General features: G+C 45.0%; 1 protein-coding gene across 2 annotated transcripts in view; it reads left to right on the top strand.

Moving 5' to 3' along the window:
• The first annotated feature begins 17091 nt into the window (after positions 1-17091).
• The window catches only part of TTC39B (tetratricopeptide repeat domain 39B), a 138724-nt gene continuing 131690 nt past the window's right edge, over positions 17092-24125 (top strand). For both annotated transcript variants that reach the window (XM_075128794.1, XM_048850371.2), the window contains exon 1: positions 17092-17350. Coding sequence is in view for 1 of the 2 variants with exons in the window: in XM_048850371.2 (XP_048706328.1) it covers positions 17306-17350 (45 nt within the window). In the remaining variant the exon portion in view is untranslated. The remainder of the gene's footprint in view (positions 17351-24125) is intronic.

Below are 24125 nucleotides of genomic sequence, written 5' to 3'. Positions count from 1 at the left end.
GAGGGAGTTGTCCAGAGTTGTCCCACACCCACCTAGGGACAGCCCTACCCCTTGCAGGCCTTGGTGGGGGGCCAGCCGGGGGATAGGGCTGGCCACTGAGCTGGTGCTGTTGTGTATGTAGCACGCAGCTGCCTAGGGCACCATGAAATTTGCGGGAATTTGGTGCCCCAAATTTCATGGTGCCCTATGCAGCTGCGTATTCTGCATATGCCTAGGGACGGCCCTAGATGCGCTGAGAGCACACTATGCCTTGCTGAGCAAACAGGAAGGGGAATTTCAAAATTTCCAGAGAATTTGAAAGGCGGGTCTGACGGTTGGTCACCTGAGGGCAGGGCAGTAGAGTTCAAAATGATGACCAGAGAAGCTAGAACAGACATTGTGGGACACTTCTGGAGGTCGATCAGAGCGCATTCATAGACCAGGGCGTCCACACTGGTTTGCGGTGCTCCAGCGGGGGCGCAGCAAGCTTTATGCTTCCCGTAGAGGTGGATTACCAGGGGCGCTCCAGCTGCGGAGTCCGGGCGCTCTACATGCCGTGCCAGTGGGGACACCTCAGGAGTTAGGGCGCCCGGGGCTGATTTAATGCACTCTAACTTGCAAGTGTAGACAAGGCCTTAGGTATTACATGGCCCCCACCACCATACTAATGGAGCACATCACAGCCTTTGATATATTTATCCTCACAACACTTCTGTGAGGTGGGGAAGTTTTGTTGTCCTCATTTTACAGATGGGGAAACTGAGGCACAGAGTCCAAGCAGGGAATCAAACCAAGATCTCTCAAGCCCGAAGCTAGTATCCTAACCACCAACCATCCTTCCCCTCTAGAGTCCATTTGTGCTGCTGTAGTGTAGTTTTCTGCCTTATTTTCTGCCATAGATACCTCTCTTATGCTGGCCCACACAGGCATAAAATCTTCCACAGAGATTTGCACATTTACTGAATCTGGCCTTTTGTTTCTATCATAATGTTCTTCATTTAAATACAAGATTTAAATTCAGTAACCAGATAGCAAGTGTGAAAAATTGGGACAGGCGGTGACACATAATAAGTGCCGATATAAGATAAAGCCCTGAATATCAGGACTGTCCCTTAAAATCGGGACATCTAGCTTTAAAGGATGCAGATCCTGCAGCCCTTACTTGTGCGAGGAAGCATGAATGGTGTGAGTAAGGGCAGGGGTGGCAGGTTTGTAGAAATTTTGGTGGTGCCCAGAACCCTCCCTCCCAAACTCCTCCTCCCACCTGCCTAAGGCTCTGGGAGGGAGTTTGGGTGGGGGTAGGAGGTCTGGGGTGCCAGCCCTGGGCTGGGGCAGGGGAGTGGGGTGCAGGAGGGGCGCAGACTCTGGGAGGGAGTTTGGGTGCAAAAGGGGTCAGAGGTTGGGCTCTGGGAGAGAGTTTGGGTAGGGGAGGGGGTCTAGGGTTCATGATGCAGGATGGGGCTAAGGGTTGGGGAAGAGGGTGAGGGCTCTGGCTGGGGCCAGGGATAAGGGGCTTGGGGTGTGGGAGGGGCTCAGGGCTAGGGCAGAAGGTATGGGTGTGGGGGGGCGGTGAGGGCTCTGTCTGGAGCTGTGGGCTCTGGGGTGGGGCAGGGCTGGGGATGAGCTTGGGGTGCAGGCAGGCTGCCCCGGGGCTGGGGCCAGAGAGGAAGACTCTCCCAGCCCTCTCCCCAGTGGCAGCAGTGAGCTCTGGGGGGACCCCCCTCTCCTCCCTGGCAGCACACTCACCTTGCACCACTGTCACTGCACATACTCCATGGGCCCCTCTCAGGTCCAGGAAGCCCCCTCGCCTCCCCCATGGTGGGTGCCGGGGTGGGGGAGAGAGGGCTGCTATCACATGTGCCCTTCCTCCCCTGCTGCTGCCCCTCATTGTAGCCTCAATGGGTGAGAGGGATGGGGCTGCCCCTTTTCCAGCATGGGGCAGGAGCGATGACTGAAGGCAGGGGGCCCCCTTTGCTGGTGGAGGGTCCCGCTGGAAAAGGGAAGGGTCCTAGGTGGAAGAGCAGGGTCACGACAGCCTGCCCTGCCACTAATGGATGGGGGGCACTAGGATCCTGCGGCAGCAGTTGATGCTGGGAACCAGCCGGGCCAAGTCAGCGTGGGGCTGCAGGGGAGAGGCAGGGATGCTCTGGGGGCTGGGGGAGCTGCACGGAGGCAGCAAGTGGGGGCCGGGGACACTTGGGGGAGGTGCGGGGGGGTTGCAGGAGGGGCCGGGGGAGAGACCCGGCCCCAAACATTGGTGGAGCCAGGCCGCCGGGCCCTGAACATTGCTGAAGCCCGGGCACCACGGGCCCATACAACTCACCGCCCCTGGGATCAGACATAGTCTCACTCTTAAGATTTGCCTTGCTGGGCCTAAAATTCAACCTATTTTTTAAAATGGTCCAGTCCAAAAGGTCTTCTTTTAAGGACCATAAGCATATATTTCTCCCCTGGATAATCCTTGCTTCAGTGGAAAATAAGAAACCAGCACATAAATGCTTGACTTTTCACTGTGACCTATTGTGTCTCACAGCCATCTGTGTTTACAGTAAGAACTCACCCACATGTGTTAGTCTGTAAGATGTACTGAAAATCAAAGCATTTTATCTGTTTCCCACTCCAGCAACAGAAACCAGTTGCATCCTTAAGGGAACTCACTCTTGGTATAAATGTCTATGTGGCTCACATTTTAGGTTTAACCAACTAGGCAGTATCCTCTGAGCAAATATTTCAAACCCTTCTTTGCATTATTTGTAGTGGAAAATATGCTACTAGGCAGTATTTATTAGTTGACTCAAACACCTTTTGTTGCTCCAGCGAGATTACGTTATCAGACTATGAATAGCCAGGCAAAAAGCAAGTGTAAAAAATAAGCAAAATCATGAATTCCTTGGACGTATAAAGTGATACGTTCCTATATTGGCAATCAGTGCCTCTCTATTTCTCTCTCTCAGCCGATTCCAAGTTATCAGAAAATAGCCCTTTGTGACTGTGGAAAAATAAATCCTGCAAGCTTGTTCCGAGTATAAATAATATTTTTGCTGGACCATAAATCTGTATGAATTTATAGCTAATATAAAATAAACAAAATAAGACATTCTCTTTGGCATAATATGAAACTGGAATTCATCATTTTAAAAAAGAGGGCATGAAAAGGGAGAAAAACAGGAATACATTAGCGAAGCACATTTGACACGGCTACTCCTACCAAGATCTAGGTCTCCATGACAATAAAAGACCCAGTTGAGCATCCATGTATGTAGAAAATTTATAGGAAAGAACTGTTATAGAGATCGTGCAAGAAAAAAACATTAAAGACAGACCCATCAGAAAAAATTTATAAGTGTCTCAACAGAAAGTGGGGCATTGATACTAGCTCTAGCTAGTACTTAGAACAAATACAATCACCTTTAAGGTTCTAATTCTATTTACCTAGGACCAGGCCAGCTTCTAATGCATTTCTGGTTAAGTTCCAATTAGGATTGTGGGAAAACTTCCATTTTGAAACATGATGCCAGCAAAACTTCCCCAAACTTGTCAAGGTTGAGTGAACTGGGACAAGACTTGGTCTAATCTGTCTCACCATCACCACAATAGTTGAAGCTGACAGGGAGATAGGTGGGGATAGAAGCAGCATGGATGGTCTTAGAAGGTCTGAAGAGGAAAGCAGTTGTGTTTGAGGGGGAATGGAAGGGTCTCACAAGACACATGGGCACAGAGATACTGCTATAGGAAGGGGGTTCGAAGTTCACCTGTTTCAATACAAAACAGACAAGTTTCACAGGTTAGCGCCAGTTTCATTTGGAATTTTTGTTCACAAAAATCTGAAATTGCAACTAGAACTCAAAGAACAGCACAATTTGTGGTTTGTGAACTCTTGCCAGTTGAAGTCCCCGATTTTGATTCATAGACATAGGTGTTGACTCTGTGGGTGCTCCGGGGCTGGAGCACCCATGGAAAAAAATAATGGGTGCTCAGCACACACTGGCCATGGCTCATCAGCTGATGGGGGGGGGGGTTGCCGCCTCCACCGCCCAACAGCGGTTTGGCAGCTGGGAGAGGACGGAGAGCAGCAGGTGGAGGGGGTAGAGTGGGGGAAGGAAGAGGTGAAGCAAAGGCAGGGTGGAGTGAGGGCAGGGCCTTAGGGGAGGGGCAGAGCAGGAGCTGGAAGAGGCAGAGTAAAGGCAGAGCCTTGGGGGAAGGGGTGGAGTGGGGGCGGGTCCTTGGCTGACATGGGGGTTAAGCACCCCCCCCAGGGACAAGGAAAAGTCTGCGCCTGTGTCCATAGAAACTGCAGACCAAATCTAGTGCCCCTGCACTGTTCTAGTACTAGTGTTTGCTGTTTGTAAGGCAATACAATAAGTCTGTAAAAGTCAGTGTTATTGTTTACATTCTGAGGGTAGAGAGGATGCCTGTTTTGGGAAAGTGGCCCTACAAATTCTTTCCCAGTATTTCCAGTAATGTTACTTCTCAACCATCCTCCTGTGAGACTTTTACTGCTGCCTAGCCTGTCAGGGCCAAACCCAGGTCCTGTACCAAGCGAGGGTAAATAGACTTGGCACAGGGGGATGGGAGTTCCATGATAGTTGCAAGAATTAGGGAATCCCTGCATCTCCTCAAGCTACAGAAGCAGAGCATCTCTGCAACTTCTACTGCAGTCTTGGAAGTGCAGTAACCTTCATAGATTCTGCACAATCCTCCGTGGCAAGAGGGATTGGTTGGTGGATTGGGCCAGTCATGGGAACCACAAGTCCCACATCTATTCTACTCCTCTTCGGTGCACAAGGAACCCTGAGGATCCCTGCACTAGCTTCCCACAGCCTGCTTCTTCTCATGGCACTTGTTCTCCTGCTTATCAGGTCTTCCATGTATCCATGGTCAAGACATTGGATTAGGCATCAGAATTATTGGGATTTTATTTCTTGCTCTGTCACAGACTTCTTGTGTGTCTTGCTCAAATTCCCTTACTGGTAACCTGTGCTTCACTTTCCCTATCTGTAAAATGGGGGTAATAATAATTCTGCTCGCAGAGGTTTTGAACCGCGGCCACTGGGAGCCTGTGGATAGTCAACGTCAGCAAAATGTCTCACGGCCCGCAATCAGATTACCCTGATGGGCCGCATGCAGCCTGCTTGCCGCAGGTTGCCCACCACTGCATGAAAGTATGTAAAGTGCTTAGATACTATGGTCACAAGGACCACAGGAAATCATATACATAAAGTAAACAGTATTTAAAATACCCATGGATTTGGGAGAGATGGGACAGGATGCAGTCGGATTTTCCCCAAGAAAAACGAGTTCTTTGGAGGCTATATATTAGGGGTACTTCAGTTAATGTAGCTAAACTAATATATTTTTGAGTGTGAAATATCTTGTCTTGTTAATAATTTGCCCTAAATAATCACAAGATGCTGAATGGCTTGTGGATGTTCATCCTGAGAGTTAATACCATTTAAAAATTAACAATGGAAGTTATTTAGGATAAATCAGAATGTAAATACTCTCTGGCATGTAGAACTCGTGGAATATTTCTATCACAATACTTTATTGAAAACTTTGAAAGAGAGCAGAAAATTAACATATCAAAGTCGCTTCTAAGATGCCAAAATGCTTTCCCTGTTTGTCAGCTGGATAACATTTCTGGGCATCCCTGACTGATTGATTTGCAAGGTACTAATAGGCAACATCCATTCCAGGCTCCCTTTGCCTCATCACAGTAGAGACTATGTGCCCTATCCTTTTACAAAGTCTGCTGTGTTCCATTAAACACTTAAGAACATAAGAACAGCCATTCTGGGTCAGACCAAAGGTCCATCTAGCCCAGCATCCTGTCTTCTGACAATGGCCAATGTCAGGTGCCCAGAGGGAATGAACAGAATAGGTAATCATCAAGTGAACCATCCCCTGTCACCCATTTCCCAGCTTCTAGCAAACAAACTAGGAATACTATCCCTTCCCGTCCTGTCTAATAGCCATTGATGGACCTACCCTCCATGAACTTATCTAGTTCTTTTTTGAACCCTGTTATAGTCTTGACTTTCACAACATCCTCTGGCAAGGAGTTCCACAGGTTGACTGTGCATTGTGTGAAGAAATACTTCCTTTTGTTTGTTTTAAACCTGCTGCCTATTTCATTTGGTGACCCCTAGTTCTTGTGTTATGAGAAGGAGTAAATAACACTTCCTTATTTACTTTCTCCACACCACTCATTATTTTATAGACCTCTATTATATCTCCCCTTCGTCATCTCTTTTCCAAGCTGAAAAGTCACAATCTTATTAATCTCTCCTCATACGGAAGCCGTTCCATACCCCTAATCATTTTGTAGCCCTTTTTTGAATTTTTTCCAATTCCAATATATCTTTTTTGAGATGGGATGACCACATCTGCACGCAGTATTCAAGATATGGGTGTACCATGGATTTATATAGAGGCAATATGATATTTTCTGTCCTATTATCTATCCCTTTCTTAATGATTCCCAACATTCTGTTTGCTTTTTTCACTGCTGCTGCACATTGAGTGGATGTTTTCAGAGAACATTGAGTGGATGTTTTCAGAGAACTATCCACAACGACTCCAAGATCTCTTTCTTGAGTGGTAACAGCTAATTTAGACCCCATCATTTTATATGTATAGTTGGGATTATGTTTTCCAATGTGCATTACTTTGCATTTATCAACATTGAATTTCATCTGCCATTTTGTTGTCCAGTCACCCAGTTTTGAGAGATCCTTTTGTAGCTCTTCTCAGTCTATTTGGGACTTAACTATCTTGAGTAGTTTTGTATCATCTGCAAATTTTGCCACCTCACTGTTTACCCCTTTTCCTGATCATTTATGAATATGTTGAATAGGACCGGGCCCAGTACAGACCCCTGGGGGACACTACTATTTACTTCTCTCCATTCTGAAAACTGACCATTTATTCCTACCCTTTGTTTCCTATCTTTTAACCAGTTACCAGTCCACAAGAGGACCTTCCCTCTTATTCCATGACAGCCTATATTGCTTAATAGCCTTTGGTGAGGGACCTTGTCAAAGGCTTTCTGAAAATCTAAGTACACTATAACCACTGGATCCCCCTTGGTCCACACGCTTGTCAACCCCCTCAAAAAATTCTAGTAGATTGGTGAGGCATGATTTCCCTTTACGAAAACAAAAAAGGTGTATATATTTCTTATACACCATATCATCACACTCCTCCATAACATTAGAAACTTGTCTCACCTTCCCAGTTAGTCTGGACTCTGAGGGGCAAAGATTCCTAAACATAAGCAAGAGATCCTCATGCTGCTTGGCATGGGTCAGCCCTAAAAGACCAATGGAGTTGCTTATTATAGAAGCTTATAATACTTTTTTAAATCTAAGACTATAACTCATTCGTATATGAATGTTTCCTGTTTTCTCCTTGTAAATAACTCTCTTTTCTTTTCTTAGTTAATAAATCTTTACACTGTCTACACTAGCACTTTTATCAGTAAAACTTTTGTTGATCGGGGTGGGAAAAAACCCAGACCAACATAAGTTTCACCAACTAAAATGCCGGTGTGGACAGTGCTGTTAGCGGAAGATGCTCTTCTGCCGACATAGCTACTGCCACTCATTGGGGGTGGTTTAATTATGCTGACAGGAAAGCTCTCCTGGCATAAAGCAGCTACACGGAGACCTTACAGTGTTGCAGCTGCAGAAGTACAGCTGTGCCGCTGTAAGGGTTGTAGTGTAGACATAGCCTTAGTTTATTACAGGATTGGCTACAGGCATTGTATTTGTTTGAGATCTGAGAACAACTGGGCTGGGATAAATGACTGGTCCTTTGGGACTGGGAGTAACCTGAATATTGTTGTGATTTTTGGTGTAAGGTGACTATCTATCCAGCTGGCCTAGGTGAAAAGATAGACTGCAATGCCCAAAGGGATTGTCCGTTCTAGTGCTTTAGAAAGTTCACACTTGTTACTGTAATCTAATTATAGAACATGCAACCAGTTTGGGGTTTCTGCCCTGCTTTTTGACAGTCTGCCCGGAATTTGGCACTCATGGTTGACAGCATGACAGGGTCACCCAATGAAGTTATTAGGCAGCAGGTTTAAAACAAACATGAAGAAGTACTTTCTCATACAATACACAGTCAATCTGTGGAACTCATTGCCAGGGGGTCGTTGTGAAGATCAAAAGTATAACTCAGTTCAAAAAAGAATTTGATAAGTTCATGGAGGATAGGTCCATCAGTGGCTATTAGCCAAGATGGTGAGGAATGCAATCCCATGTTCTGGGTGTCCCTAAATCTCTGACTGCCAGATGCTGGAACTGGATGGCAGGGAATGGATCACTTGATAATTGACCTGTTCTGTTCATTCCCTCTGAAGTATCTGGCAGTAGCCACTGTCAGAAGACAGAATGCTGGGCTAGCTGGACCGTAGGTCTGACCCAGTATGGTCATTCTTATGTTCTCATTGAACTTTATTGAATTAAGTGAAAACTTATTGAATTAGGGTTAATGCCATTGTGGTAAAGTGTATTAAAAATGTAAAATGTATATGTGTTGTGGCATTGCATGTACCTTCTCTAGTACGGAAGGGGGACATTTATGAACCTCCTCTGTTTTTAGCCTTTGAAGCCACCCTCTTGGGGAGATATGCATGTACTAGTTCCAACTGGATTCTCCAGAGACCAACAGGCAAAGAAAATACTTTGGATGTTTTTACCTGACACAGGGCCTTCTTCCTGATCCAGCAAATGGACAAGGAATCCTGGTCCAGGGAGGACCCCACTTCTTATGGGGGAAGGACTTGGGCTACTGAGGCCTCATAAGATTGTGTGCTTGTTCTGAGTGGAAGCTTGTAACCGCAAAAGAAACCACTTGGGTGGGGTGGTACCTGGTAAGGTTATTAGGATGCATGCGGGTTCTTTTATTGTTTTTAATATGTTTAATACTTTTTACCTTAAGAATAAAGTCAGCTTGCTTAGAAAGAACTGTGTGATAACTTTAATCTGTAACAATGACACTGTTATCAGACTCTGAAAGTGAAGAGAAAGCAAGCAGGTCTGTTTAGGCAGAGTATCTTTGCTGAGCAATACACAGTGAAGGCAGGGAACTGTTTATCCTGGGAATACCCCAGTCAGAAGGGAGAGAAATGCATGTCTCTGTCCAGAAAGGCAACAGCTTAGAGGAGATGGAAGCGGATAGTAGGCACCCTCGCTGAACCATGGAAGGAAAATACAAGTATAGTTGCCCTGAACTGCGACGGGCCCTTTAAGTCTTTTTAAATAAATTAGTATTTGAGTCTCTTGTTTTTTCAGACCTTTCTAGCTAATAAAGGGCTGGATATATTTAAAACTCATGGAAAATTATTTGAATAGGTGATTTTAAAATAGGTTGTAATTAAGCAAAGTTATCAATGATTGTTGTTTATAGCTGTTATAATGAGTCAGGGCTGGTACAACAGCTCAAGCCATTCTTAAGTAGAGTCATTAATTCTACTGGCTGAAATGAAAGATTGAAATGAGTGGAAATGTACACATGCACCAAGAGTTTTCATTGTTATCCTTTGTACAGACAGAGAACATGCATTGGATTGGCTCCATACCCTTGGATCTAAGTCACTGGGCTGTATCCTGTTCCTCTGCTGCAGTCTTGTATTGTTGGGTCTTGTCAGAGGCTGCAGAGCACAGATACTGCTATATTTCTCCAGCGGCAGAGTCTTTACTCTCTCTCCCACAAGGAGCATGTGATGGTATCAGGCCTGTCACCAAAGAGAGCCTCTTTTGAAAACGGTAACAAAATGATCTGGTAAGAGATGCTCCCACACATCCATTCTGCAGGATTTTCTTTGTCTACAAGAAGCTTATGTTCAATATATATAAGATTTGAACAGAGAATTTTGGAACACCTAAAAAATTAATAATAGTGTTATGAAAAGAAACAGGCTTCCTAAAATATGAATTAAGAACCTATGGCAAGAAATTCTCTGTTTGTATGCTATTGCCACCTGACTGGTGGCATGGAAGTTATATCCATAGAGATTAATGGTAATTCCATTATGGAAAGTGGAGCATTTTTTCATTCATGTGAAATTTTGGGTCTGGTTTTTGTCTTGTTTCCATTCAGGCATTTTCATTCCTTGATGATGTGGGAGACTGTGCATCCATCTTCTCAGATTGCTCTGTTCAAAACATACTGTATGAGAGAGGACAAAACAAAACCAAGAGGCAGAGATGAAATAGCTATTTCCTCTCAAGCATTTTATTATTATTGTTTTTACTTTTTGGAAGTGCTATACAGAAAATTTCCATCAGGTGATGTCAGCCTAGTTTTCCTTTTCTTTATTTCATTTTCTTTGGATACAAACAGTACAACAAAACAAGCAACAAACATACCTGAAAAGGATTTAGTGAAATAAATATGTTGTTTTAAAGATCCTGTCAACTCCACTCACTAGAGAATTTGCAGATAAACGTCTCCCTTTTATGAAGCTAATAAAAACATCACATGAGAAAGGCCAGTATTAGTTTCTAGTGGGAATCAAAGGGATTCTCATTCTCTGCTTCCTTTTGCTTTATGTAGTCTTTCATTCCTGTGCAGAATGGCGATGAGACAATTTGAAATGTTAGGGCTTGTCTACACTGGCATTTTACAGTGCTGCAACTTTCTCGCTCAGGGGTGTGAAAAAACACTCCTCTGAGCGCTGTAACGTGGCAGTGTAGACAGTGCTGGGAAGTACGCTCCTCGTGGAGGTGGGTTTGAGTCTCAACCATGTCCTCAAATTGTGTGTGTGGTGTACTAACCTTATCTTTGTCATAGTGTTTGAGACAGTATCTTAGCTGCAAATATTAATTCAAAAGGCAGCATGGGCAGTCTAATTTTACTTTTATGTAATTAAGAAATATTTACTCCACAGAACAGCTTGACTGTAGTATTCCTGCACTTTCGCAGACACTAATGTCCCGTAGCATTCCATTAGGACTGAAATCTGATTTGTATTGTATTGATGATCATAAAGAAGGAAATGAAACAATTGTATGGGACACTTTTTTCCACACATGTAAACTATCATTTTTAAACAGATGGAATAGATCTTAATTGAAGTATACATTATAGCAACAATGAAATCTCAGTGAAATAACTCACAGAAGATCATTTGTTCTAGTTGAAGCCAATTTTGACATAATTTTTAATTTGTTTATGTTGGTCCCAGCCTATTACTCCCCTTTGCAAATAAACGAGGAAATACAATTTCACACTTTATTCTTCCCAGTTCGGTAGCCTTGTATAAGGGTTTGTTTACAGTGGGAAAATAAGGCCTTGTCTACACTCAAACTTAGGTTAACATAGCTTCGACACTCAGGAGTGTGAAAAATCCACACATTCTGAACACTGTAGTTATACTTATCTAACCCCCAGTGTAGACACAGCTAGGTCGATGGAAGAATGCTTCTGTCAAGCTACTTACAGTCACTTGGGAGGTGGAATTCCTACAGTAACGGAAAATCTCTTCCATTGCTGTAGTCTGCGTCTACACTACAGGGATACCGCAGCATACTGTGGCACTATAGTTATGCCGCTGTAGCATTTTAAAATGTGTTAGCTAATATGTTCTGTTTGACACATTTTTAAACACCACATAGCACATAGTGTAGACAAAGGCAATGGTGTCTATGAAGGTGTTGGTTGGTTGTGGTTAATCCCAGATGAAGATTGTCTTTGTCTAGGTAAGTCCTAATTGGTGTTTACAAATGCTACCATGTTTCAAAACATCACTTGTGTTTCCAGTTTATGGGAAATGTTTGGGAAGACTATTGAAAGAGGAAGGTAGCGGACAAAGGAGCATAACACTAAAAGTTATCCAGCAGGCAACCATTAGAAAATGCAGCTGAAATGTCCTGAAATGAGTTTTACAAGCAGTTTTTACTATGCTAAATCATACTTGTTTCACCATACAGATTCAAAAAGAGTTTCCATATCTGGTCATAAATTACTTATTGAGCAGCAACAGTCTGCTCAACCTTTTACAAAATGTAGAGGAAGGCTGTTCCTTCCCCAAAATTCTTACAGTCAAAGGGCCTGATTCTGTACTCACATTGAGGAGCACTGACTCATGGAAGTAGGCCCACTGAAATCAATGGAATTATTTGTGTGATTAAATTAATGAAGCACGAAGTAGAGAATATAAAAGTCTGACATAACGTACACTTCAGCAGAAGGTAGGTTTATCACGTTAGTGCAGTACTGGGTTTTTTGAAGTGTTTAATTTCTAAATAAATATTAGTACTTTGTGTGGCTTACTAATGCTTCAGGGAAAAGAGTCTGTTTTGAGGCAAGACTTGAAAGAGGAGTTTGTAAACATCTCCAGTATTGGAAAACAAGTGAGACTAGGCATGAGGTGAGAGCATGGAAGAAGTCACAGAGGTGAGAGTGGGGAGAAGCTACAAAAGGGGTGACTAGGCACAAAGAGCAGAGGAAAAAGAGTTGTGCTTGGTGTGAAAGGTTGGAGGAAGCTGAAGAGGGAAGTGATATGGTGTATTGTATGTACAAACCTTACATGGGGTCAGGGAGGGAAGGGGTTAATGCTCTACAGGCGCTGTGGTTGACTCCTCCCTTTAACATCTGCTAGAAATCAATCCCTGCCCACTAGAATCAAAGGAACAAGAAATAAGAAGGAAGGAGCAGGCTTACTAAGTGGTGGGATAATTCTCTTGTTATGCCTGGGAGGATATGTATTAGGTATTTGAAAATAAAAATCTTCCTGGAAGAGAGAATCAGTGGGGCTTCCAGGAGGTGAAGGGACTTGGTAACGGGGAAGACTGGCCAGTATCCCTAAGACAAGGGAAAATCTAGAGATCGGTTGATTTCCCCCCCCCTCCCCCCGCTCCTCTTCTGCTAGGGACGTATGAATTGTATACAAGCCTAATAAATGTGAGAGACTGTTAAGACATCCCTGAGGGATTGGGCAAGTCTAGGAATGTAAGAATTTTTGTCCCTTTGAAACTGATGCCCTACTCTGTCTAGCTTAAGGTGCTGATCTTCTGTTGATTCCCTAAGAGTACTATTTTGACAGGAGTTTTTTCCTATCTTGTTCTAAATTGAGTTTTTCTGTGGTTCCTGTTAGCTATTTCCTGATAAAGTACCTGCACATGTGGGCAGTGTGATGACTAATGCAAGCTTGCAATTTATTGGATCTAATAATAGCAATGTCTTCAAAACTTGGCTATCCTATTAAGAATTTGATCTGTTGTTCAGTGTTAGGTATTGTCTTAATCAAAAGATGACTGACCTTGCTTCAAGGTAGTTCTAATGCACCATTTGCACTGAATGAGGGAGATGCTGCCTTGTATACGTGTAGGCCTAAGTTTTCAAATACAGTTAGGGACTTGGAGTGCGTCAATCTTGAGGTGACTAACCTGAGGTACTATAAAGAAGCCCCCTTTCAAGTTCACTCAGGTTGCTTACCCAAAATCATTTACTTTTCAAAATGTAGGTTGCACAAGAACTTTGCATGCACACAAGCTGGGAATGCATGTTTGTATGGGTAAAAATGCTAGATACTGTATTCAGAAGCTGCAATAATATTCTAACACTAAGGAGGCTCATGCTAGTCAGCACATTAATAACAGGATGTGACACTCCCAACAGTGGCACAAGAGTGTGAGTACCAACCTCAGGGCAGACTGTTTAAAAAAGCAGAACTCACAACCAATTTGAGATTTGTGCCCTGAACTAAAATTTCACTAACTAGCTGCAGCAAGTGCAAACTCCTCAGGCACTTTAATAGCTTTAACATAGAGTCATAGACAGTCCCCTTGGATTCTCCAGTCTATCTTGCTATGCAAGTCTCTGTGATAGATGGCCCTTAAGACAAGGAATCACAGCAATATTCAGGTTACTCCTAGCCCTAAAAGGTCAGTTGTGCCTTAGATCTCACACCACGGACAAAGCTGGTAACCAATCCTGTAATAAATCATATGAAGATTTATTAAATAGAGAAAATTACAGAATTATTTACAAGGCTAAAGCAAGTGAATGTAGAAACATGAATGAGTTAGTCTTAGGATTTAAAAGGTAATGGAGGCTTTTATAATCAGCAGGTTCTGTTTGTCCTTTAGGGATAACCCCAGGCTAACCAAAGCAATGAAAGCCCACCTCCTCAGAAAGCAGCCCATGGAAGCTGGGAAAAGTCAGAGCTTCTGAACCAATAAAAAGCCAAGGATCTTTTCCCCAAAGGGAGATGGTGTAAAAGACTGAGGGGAAAAATGTTGCTGACTCTCCCAATCTTCAGATGGGGAACCCTGGGGGGGAAATTGAGGGCTCAGCCAGAGCTCTCAGCTTATCCTCAGTAAATGCCAGTTTCTGCTCATACCAGGCACCCCAAACTGTGCATACTCCCTTAGAAAAATTTGTGGGGCAGGAGGAAAGATGAGAATGCTAGGCCAGAGATACTCCTTGCTAGAGCAGGAGCCAAGTTCTTAAGAAGAAAAGAAACAATGAGTGATCTGGGTAATGTTGAGGCATCCTCATGTGTAGACTTTTAATCCTCCTTGTGCAGAAACCCGATGGTTTTGAAGGGATCTATATGCTTTTGTTTTCTGCACCCCTCTCTTCTTTTCCAAATGGGGTAATTAAATACTGTAATCCTAACTACTATGTTGGCCCTTCTGTAGGGGGACTCATTCATTGTGGGTGGGGAAGTGAGGGAAGATGGCCTTGTGGGATCTGGTATACTGCTTGTAGTAATTACTTAGTCAGTTCCTCCTTACAGTTTTCTTCCTTTTCTTTCTCCATGATCGTATTCTTACCCCATTAGGGGTGAACTATGGGCCTTCTGTATCTAACTGTGTTTTGTTGGCCCTTTAGATTGTAACCATTCTTCTCATTTGAGTAAGGGGGTTACTCCATCTGTAAAAAGGGGGTACAAATTGTTTAGTTATGAGAAGTAACTAATGTAAAGGCAAAAAGTACTCTGCATACGAAGTGTAACAAGTTTAGGTGGAGCTGGGAAAGGCCTACCAATTAGCACATGGTGCTGAAAAGTTGTGTGCACTGACTCAACTGGAAGGCATGTATGGGCCTGCAAAGTGCATCTATAGAGTAAAATAGCACTCTGTGTTTTTCAGATCTGTCCTAGAGAGCTATACTGGTATAGATGGGTTTTCACTGGCAACTTGATGCAAAAGCTTTCTTGCGGAAGACTATATAAGAGCAGCTGGCAGTTTACTTATCCATCCATACTGTCATACCTGTGTATAGCTGAATCTAAGAAAAGATATCAGATTATAGTTAAATCTGAAAGGCATTGGGGGATGGGGAAGGGAGAAGGAGAAGATGACAGCCACGGTCTCCACTGCTTATGAAAACAAAAGGTAACAGAACTCTTTGAAGCCCAACTGGCAGGGATAGGGGGTCATGCAACAGGGAAGTGCTCATTTTAGGGCTGTACTTCTCTATCTACCCCTTCTCCCCCAATACTTTTTGTGAACTCTGCTTTATCTAGCTTGGGATGGGCTAGGAGTAGACAGATCTCATCTCTCTGGGATGTTGCTGCCTGCCTACTTTTGACTGCTGAGGACCTGAGCCTTCTGGGTGGTGAGTGGCTTTTCCATACATCCTCTGTTCCCATTGACAGAGGGTTGAGGGACGTCTGCTCTTGCAGTCTGCTCTGCAGGGAGTTGCAGATGCTCAAAACATCTTGAGATTTGGCCCCTTGTGGGAGAGTCTACCAAGTAGTCCTGCTAATGAACCATTTTAGATATGGTTTGGTTAACAGCAAGCATTCAGTCATGAGTCAGGCAGCAACATGAAACTCAGAACAACTTAATCTTATTTGTCTTGTGGTTATTGAACTGTAAGAGTTAAAAGCTTTTCTCTGCAATCATGAGAGCTACAATTTTTTTTAAAGAGTGAAATTCTCATGAAATTACCTGGTTATAAGAAAATCACCAAATACTCCAAGACTCATGATTGCCAAGAGTTGACAATACTAGACTTACATGTACATGTTATTTGCATGTGCACAACCCCTTAGAGTTCACTGCAAGATTGGGGTCTGAATAAGGACATTAGAATTTTGGACCATAGAAAGAGGGAGTTTTCAATCCCCAAAACCAGTAAAAAATACTTCCATTAGTTTGTCTACTCCTCCGCCCCCCATATTCTAATGGAAGCAGCAGTCACTAATTTATTTTAAACAAGCATCCCAAACATTTTATCATTGGAGGAGTGAATAAGTGCCTGAAAGTGAATGATCACGAGTGAAACTGACTAGTCTATTTTAATTGTCCACAGGGAAGTTCCACCAGTAAAGGAGGCAGACTTTAGAAATTCTTTGGGTTGTAAGAGCTCTGTGTAAGCTTGAAAGCTTGTCTCTCACCAGCAGAAGTTGGTCCAGTGAAAGATCTTACCTCACCCAATTCTTCTTTCTAGTATCCTGGGAGGGACACTGCTACAACACTGCATACACTAATATGCAAACTAATTTTATCGGAATGCAAATTGCAATATGTTACCGTTATCCCTTCTTGAACTGCTGTTTTACCTCACAGGGAACTGCTTTTTAAAATAGAAGATGTTGTTCAACCTGGCTTATCTTTCTTTTCTCCTGACCTTTCTGACCCTTTCGGATACAGTTTGGGGGCTACAATCATGAGCGCCAGCAACTTCATTTTCATTTTAAAACGAAAGCTACTTGGCGTGCAGTCGTCAGTATCTTGCAGGCTGAGGCTTAAAAAACCGCCCCGAGGATCAGACCCGTGGTGATAAAATCAGGCGAGCTGGCGGCGTGGCTGCAGTTGTTGCCGCAGGGGACAGAGCTGCAGCACGGGGAGGCGAGGCGCTCGCCCGTGGCGGCTGGCTGGGCTGTGTGATTTGCAGGCTGGCTGCTGAAGTGGGGACATGGGTGGCCGTCCGGGGACAGGTGCTGGCGGCTAAGCCCGGCGCGGGGCGGGGGAGGGGAACGACCTGGCGCCCGCAGGGGGAAAGCTCCATCCGCGGAGCAAAGTACTCAAAGCAACAGCGTCCCCCCAGTGGGAGGGACTTGGCATGCAAATGAGGAGGCGGGTCCCAAAGGTAGGGCATGAGAGGGGCCAAGCCACAGGAGGCTGCCGGGCGTTGGCTATGCAAATGAGGGGGCGGGACAGGGCCGTAGGAGCGGCTCCCTCTTCCCCGCTGGGCCGGCGAAGGGTGGCCGCGGACTCCGCGCCGGCGATCGCAGGGAAGGGGGCAGCGGGCAGCGCCTGGCGCGAGAGTGAAGCGGCCGCGGAGGGAGGCGCCGCCGCCAGCCAGCCAGCCGGCCGGCCGTTGAGAGAAGCCGGCGGCCCCGTGCGCGGGCAGCGCGAACATGGCGTGCGCGGGCAGCGCAGCGGAGGAGGGCGCTGGCGAGGAGGTAACCCGGCCCGGCGAGTAGGGTTCCCCGGGGCTCCGCGCCCCCCGCCCCGAGCGGGGTCCGGCCCCCAGCCGCTGCCCTGTGCTGCCGGCCGGCGGGCAGGGCGGGGGCCGGCGGGCAGGGCGGGGGCCGGCCGGCGGGCAGGGCGCGGCCAACAGGTGGGGAGAGCGCGGGCAGGAGGCGCCCTGAGGCGGGGGGAGGCCCGCCGACGTCGGCGGCCCCTTTGGCCCGGGGAGTCCTGAGCGGGGAAGCCGCGAGCTGGCAGCCCCAGGGGAGCGCAGCGCTGCTCCGCGACCTGCCCCTGCTCCGGAGGGGCTGTTAAGACGCTCGGTCTCCCCCGTCCGCCTCCCTCTATCCATCCCTGCTGCCGCTTCCCCTCTCCCCCGTTCGTCCTGCTCTCTCCCCCCGGGGATGTGGCGCTTCCTCTGGCGGCTCCGTAGGGCGCTGCGGGTAACGAGGCGGCGGCTGGGTCGGCGCCTCTGTCAGTGGCCGTGGTCGGCGCCATAGAAGCGCTGTCAAGCGGGAGCGCGAGCCGGAGAGAGGGAGTCGGGGAAACGAAACTTGATGATGAAACTGACACTACCTGCGTTTCGCTGCCCCTGTCATTCTCTGTAGGCGGCTGAGGGGGACGTGGGCAAACAATACCACTTCTGTCTGAGTCACGCACCTAGTTTTGTTATAAGCAGTAACTTTCCTCCTCTCCTGTTTTTAGGTCTGTTGACTAGTGAAACTGACTATTCAGAGTAATGATAATTTGCACAGACTTTCCTGTTTTCGGAGCATCTCGGAGCTACAGAGAGTAACGTTGCAAACCAAGAAATAAATAAATGCAACAATTGGCAGGGCTACTCCATAACAGTTGTAGTACCAGCTTTTATAACTTACAGTCTAGTCTGTTTACTCTTTAAAGGTACTAAGTGGGTACAGGGAAAATAAGAGGGGAGTGGGGATCTTCCCTATTAATCCTGAATATTATGTCTTTCATCAGAGAGTGTTTACTAATATAATGTTCATGCTGTTTTTGTGAAAACATGAAGTATGAACATATAAGAATAGGCGTTGAGGGAGCTGCTGGAATCTCCTGGTTCAGGACTGCGCTGCATTGGTTTTCATTTGGCTCACATTTTGAGGGCTAGAAACAACTTCAAAACAAACACAAAACTGAAGTTCTAGAGCATAGTTCTGTAACCAGGGGTGGATTTGGTGTGACAGGGGGGCGGACACTGAATTCTCACCTTGGACTTCTCTGCTTTTAGCCTTTGTTTCAAATTTTTGTTTCCTGTCTTGCTGTGGTTTGCGCTGTCTCCTTGGTTCTGTTATTCTCCCTTCTTTTTGCAGTACTACTTAAGGCTCCCTGTCAGTCAGTGGTTGGCTCATGCCCTGAAGTAAGGAGGAATTTATTTTATCTTGTGTGATACTAGGTGTTCTCATCTAAATAAATGTCTAACTTTTTGATTTCTGCTAAGCTCTTTGGTCCAATGATATTTCATGGCAGGCCAATTATGAGTTGTATTTTTAAACAAGCACTTTCTTGCATTAGTTTTAAACATATTGCCTTTCAATTTAATTGAGTACCCTACTCTATTCCTATGGTTTATACTGTTCTTTGGATAGCCACCTCTCAACTAAATAGTCTGAATTTTTTTCACACTCTTCAGACAGCCTCTCCAGTCTTCTGATTACTTTATTTCCTGTTTCTGGACTTCTGTGTCTTCTGTATCTTCTGTTGAGATTATGGAACACTATTCCAGGTGAGGATGTGCCATTTTCTTCTAATATTTTTCTATTCCAGTCTTTAAACATTCCAATATTAACTACTTTTTGTGATTCCCACTGACTTTCAGCAAAAGCTTTAACTGAACTATCTACAAGGGTGCCCAAGTTAGCTTTCTGTGTGGTTAATTCCTTTCAGTCCTCCTGAATTCCAGCTTAAACTTTGATAATACTTCATGTTCCTTTCTATTGGCTTCACTTTCATTTTCTGAAGTATGCCTATCTAGTGTAACCCCTTGACTTTTGCCATTCAACCATACTCTTTGTCCTCCCCCAACCCCTTGCCTGCCTTGTACTCAGCCTACTTACTCATACCACAACAGTCACAAGGATTTCAAGGCAGTTCTGCTAGGGAAGCACAGATGAGCCTTCTTATAAAGGGGAAGGGAGCTTGGGTAAATGTGTACCTATGTTGTTCCTTATAAGCATTTTTTACATTTCATTGCCCAAGATCTCCTCTTCCTCCTTTCCCCATTTGAAAATGGTATCTGTCCCATCTGCAAGTTTAGAAAACAAAGGCACTGATGTTTAACTGCTCGCTTAAGCTTTAAAATGTTAGAAAATTAGTATGACAAAGTGGTTGAGGTAATATCTTTTATTGGACCAACTTCTGTTGGTGAGAGAGACAAGCTTTCAAAAGGTGTGTAAGCTCAAAATCTTCTGTCACCAACAGAAAGTGGTCCAATAAAAGATATTACCTAACCCACCTTGTCTAATATCCTGGAGCCAACACAGTTATAACACACAATATAGAAAAATAGTAGGATAGTCAGAATTACATAATCTACTTAAGATCAGTGTCCTCAGTTTCGATAGAGGTGGAAGAAAGATGGCATCCACTTTTCCATTCTTTGGCTCATTGGATTAGGCTGCTGGGACCACTTGGAGTTCTTTGTTCCCCTGAATAGGGCTGTCCCTCTCATCCTCTTCAGCAACCTTGCTGAAACTTTCATGGAGGTACTCTGCAATCCTCTCCCAAACATTTCTGGGAATGGTGGCCTTGTTTCTCTCCTGTTGCAGGGGAACTTTCCCCTACGCGTGCTGCTGTGAACTGTGCTACCACAGGATTAACCACAATGCACAACATGTTTTGTAACATGAATGAAACATCGTAGTATGTTTTTAATACCTAAATGTGAATGTTTGTTTATTTGGTGTTTTTAAAGTATGTCACCCCTTTAAAGTGCTGCTAAAATGTTTTTACCATGTGCTGTCCTCTGTTTCTTTGCATATGTAGGGGCCACTCTGACCTGCTGAGTCAGGCAATTAACAGTTAATTTGTAGTCCCTAGCCCAGGCTTCCTGGCTAGGGTGGACAGTACTCTCAGTCAGGTTTCAGAGTAGCAGCCATGTTAGTCTGTATCCGCAAAAAGAAAAAGAGTACTTGTGGCACCTTAGAGACTAACACATTTATTTGAGGATAAGCTTTTGTGAGCTACAGCTCACTTCATCGGATGCATTCAGTGGAAAATACAGTGGGGAGATTTTATATACACAGAGAACATGAAACAATGGGTGTTACCATCACTCTTGTTACAGCGTGTATGGTAACACCCATTGTTTCATGTTCTCTAACAAGAGTGGTGTTACCATACACGCTGTAACAAGAGTGATGGTAACACCCATTGTTTCATGTTCTCTGTGTATATAAAATCTCCCCACTGTATTTTCCACTGAATGCATCCGATGAAGTGAGCTGTAGCTCACAAAAGCTTATCCTCAAATAAATGTGTTAGTCTCTAAGGTGCCACAAGTACTCTTTTTCTTTTTACTCTCAGTCAATGGCTCTGGCCCTCCAGGCAGGACAGAGCAATAGCAATCAGATAGTTGTTAGCCTAGCTTTCTGGCTAAGGCAGACAGCAAACACAGTCAATGGTTCTGGCCTTCCAGGTGGGGCAGAAAAGTAGGCAATTAAGCAGTCTGTAGCCTCACCTCCTGGCTAAGGCAGACAGCACATACAGTCTAGGGGCTTGGATTGGGGTTGACAGAAGGAGTTAGGGGGATCCAAGCCCACTCTACTTCACCAGGTCCTAGCCCAGGGCCCCTGTCAGTGGCAGGGGATCCCACCATTGGGTCAGCAAGGATCCTGCCAAAACATATTGACTCATACTGCAACAGCACAACCTGACCAAGTTCTGGTTCCCCTGGGCTACTTCCTACCCTAGTCCATTCGTGTGGCTCTGTAGCTTGCAGGTCCTCAGTGTCCTTGGGGTAAGTGGTGTACGGCAATCCCAGCAGCTCCTCTCAGCCTCCTCCAAGGGCAGGGTGTCTCAGCTCAGGGTCTAGTCCACAGTCCTACAGAAGGCTAAAGACATCTGTCTCATTCATTGTCTCCAGGCCAACTGAGCTGTGTACATTCAACAGCTGCTAGTTGAATCTTTCTTCAGTGCTGTGAAGATGGGGAGTGTACAGCTTCAGGAGCCAGGGAAGCAAAGGGTAGGCTGGGTTCCCTGGATCACTATTTCAACCTTTCAGCCTTGTCAATGGGAATGCACCAGCTGGGGAAGAACAGTATCTCTGCTTGCAGCTTTTGGAAAAGTTCTGTGTTCTTAAAGATGTAAGCATCATGTACTTTCCCTGACTAGCCCACATGGTCATTGAAGTACCCTCACTGATTCACTAGGACTTGCATAACCATGGAAAAGTACCTATCTATGTACTTGCTAGCAAGGTGGGATGGTGCCAGAATAAGGCTGTGTGTACTGTTTATGCCCCAGTTTGGGCACCCCATTGCTGAAAATCCATCTACTCTTTCCTGCACATTGCCTAAAGTCTCAGTCGTGGGCAGTAGGATATGCTTAATGGCCTTGCACACTTGGATTTTTGAACTCCAAAGTGAGTAGCCTCTGACCGATAGCAATCCAGCATTGTGTGACTGCCAGTTGCTTCTCCACTGCCAAAGCAGTTGTCCGTCTGGTTTCCTTGCTCTGAATGCTGAGGTGGGCACAGAACACAGATTGAGGAATGTGGCCTTTCTCATCTGAAAGTTCTTCACTATTGCTATGATCCCTATGGTGCAATCCCATTTATCTGTGCTTGTATCTTGGGCCCAGAAGTGACAATCTACCATGGATAGCTATTCCAGGAATGCCAGCAGCAACATGCTATTTTTATTCACTATGTCCATTAGTATCCAGTCATTGTGGTTGAACGTCACCTCTTCATCCTCCTCGCACTCGCTGTTGTAGTAATACTCATTGAAGGTACGCAAGTACAATAGAATTACACATGCTGTATTAACAACGGTTATAAGAATTGTGCTGAGCTGTGCAAGGTCCATGCTTCTGCTAGAGAGATGGCAGAGACCAAAAAGCAACATACAGTACTGTGGGAGTTTTAAAAAAGATGCAAAAATTATGGGATAGAACAAGCACTATGCTATGTTGAAAGTAGTATTGTGGGAATCCCTGGGCAAATTGCTGGTTTTCCAGAAAGCAATGGGAAAATATCCCATAAGACTTTGTGCCATATGGGGTTGCGCAGCACCCTGGGATACCTCCCTATGTGCTCTGCAGTTTTCATCAACCCAACCACTCGTGCAGTAGCGCCAATGCAAGCAGCCCAGTGTACGCGCACATCCAGGCAATATCTAAAAGTCAGTGGCTATATGCCGACGTAACTTGCATTAACCAAACTTTGTAGTGTAGGCATGGCCTCAGAGTTCAGGAATACAGATGGAAAATGCACTTCAGGGTTTTTGGACTTATTTGTTAGTGAAGGCTAAAGTTTGCAAAACAGTTTCATTCGATGAATCCTGCATTCAGTGGCACACAATTCCAAATGCTTCTGTTGATCTGAAGTTTTCAATGTATGTTCTCCACCAAAGAATCTTGTGAAAGTTGAAGAAAATCCAGGTAGCCCTATAAATCTTGAAGTGGAAAAATAAATCTTTGCCCATTGAAAATGCAATAGTAGGAAAACTATGAAATCTCTGAATACGATGATAGGTTTCAGAGTGGTAGCCGTGTTTAGTCTCTATCAGCAAAAACAATGAGGAGTCCTTGTGGCACCTTAGACTAAAATAAATTTGTTAGTCGCTCAGGTGCCACAAGGACTCGTTGTTTTTGCTGAATACAATGAGTAATCTGTCTGGACTATGTCTGACCAAAATTGGGGGAGGAGGAGAAGGGAAGATGTTTGTATAATAAAGCAATTGAAAAGTTGTTAGATGCATATGAGTGTTTGTTTTTTGTTTTGTTTTTAATAGGAGAGTCTAATGTGCCCTTTTTGTCTTCCATTCTCTTCATTCCACCCCCACCACATTGCTTAGGGTATGTCTACACTATGAAAATTAGGTCGAATTTATAGAAGTCAGTTTTGTAGAAAGCGTTTTTATACAGTTGATTGTGTGTGTCCCCACACAAATGCTCTAAGTGCATGTAGTCGGTGGAGTGTGTCCACAGTACTGAGGCAACCGTCGACTTCTGGAGCGTTGCACTGTGGGTGGCTATCCCACAGTTCCCGCAGTCTCTGCCGCACATTTAAATTCTGGGTAGAAATCCCAGTGCCTGATGGGGCTAAAACATTGTAGCGGGTGGTTCTGGGTACATATAGTCAGGCCCCCGTTCCCTCCCTCCGAGAAAGCAAGGGCAGACAATCGTTTTGTGCCTTTTTTCTTGAGTTACCTGTGCAGACACCATACCATGGCAAGCATGGAGCCCGCTCAGCTCGCTGTCACCGTATGTCTCCTGGGTGTTGGCAGATGTGGTACTGCATTGCTACACAGCAGCAGTTTATTGCCTTTTGGCAGCAGACAGTGCAGTATGACTGGTAGCCATCGTCGATGTAGTTCTGGGTGCTCTTTTAACTGGGAACCTGGGCAAACATGGGAGTGACTCAGCCAGGTCATGTCCCTTGTTTTGTCTCGTGGCGATTCAGTCCTACGGGCAGTACACTGTCTTTTTAATCTGCAGCTAGCAGAAGATGATGGCCAGTAGTCATATTGCACCGTCTTATGCCGAGCACCCAGGAGATAACTATGGCTAGCAGTCGTACTGCACAGT

This window comes from Caretta caretta, chromosome 5 (genome assembly GCF_965140235.1).
Source record: "Caretta caretta isolate rCarCar2 chromosome 5, rCarCar1.hap1, whole genome shotgun sequence".
Taxonomy (NCBI): Eukaryota; Metazoa; Chordata; order Testudines; family Cheloniidae; genus Caretta; species Caretta caretta.
Note: the sequence above shows the minus strand (reverse complement) of the source record. Positions and strands in the feature narration are given on the sequence as shown.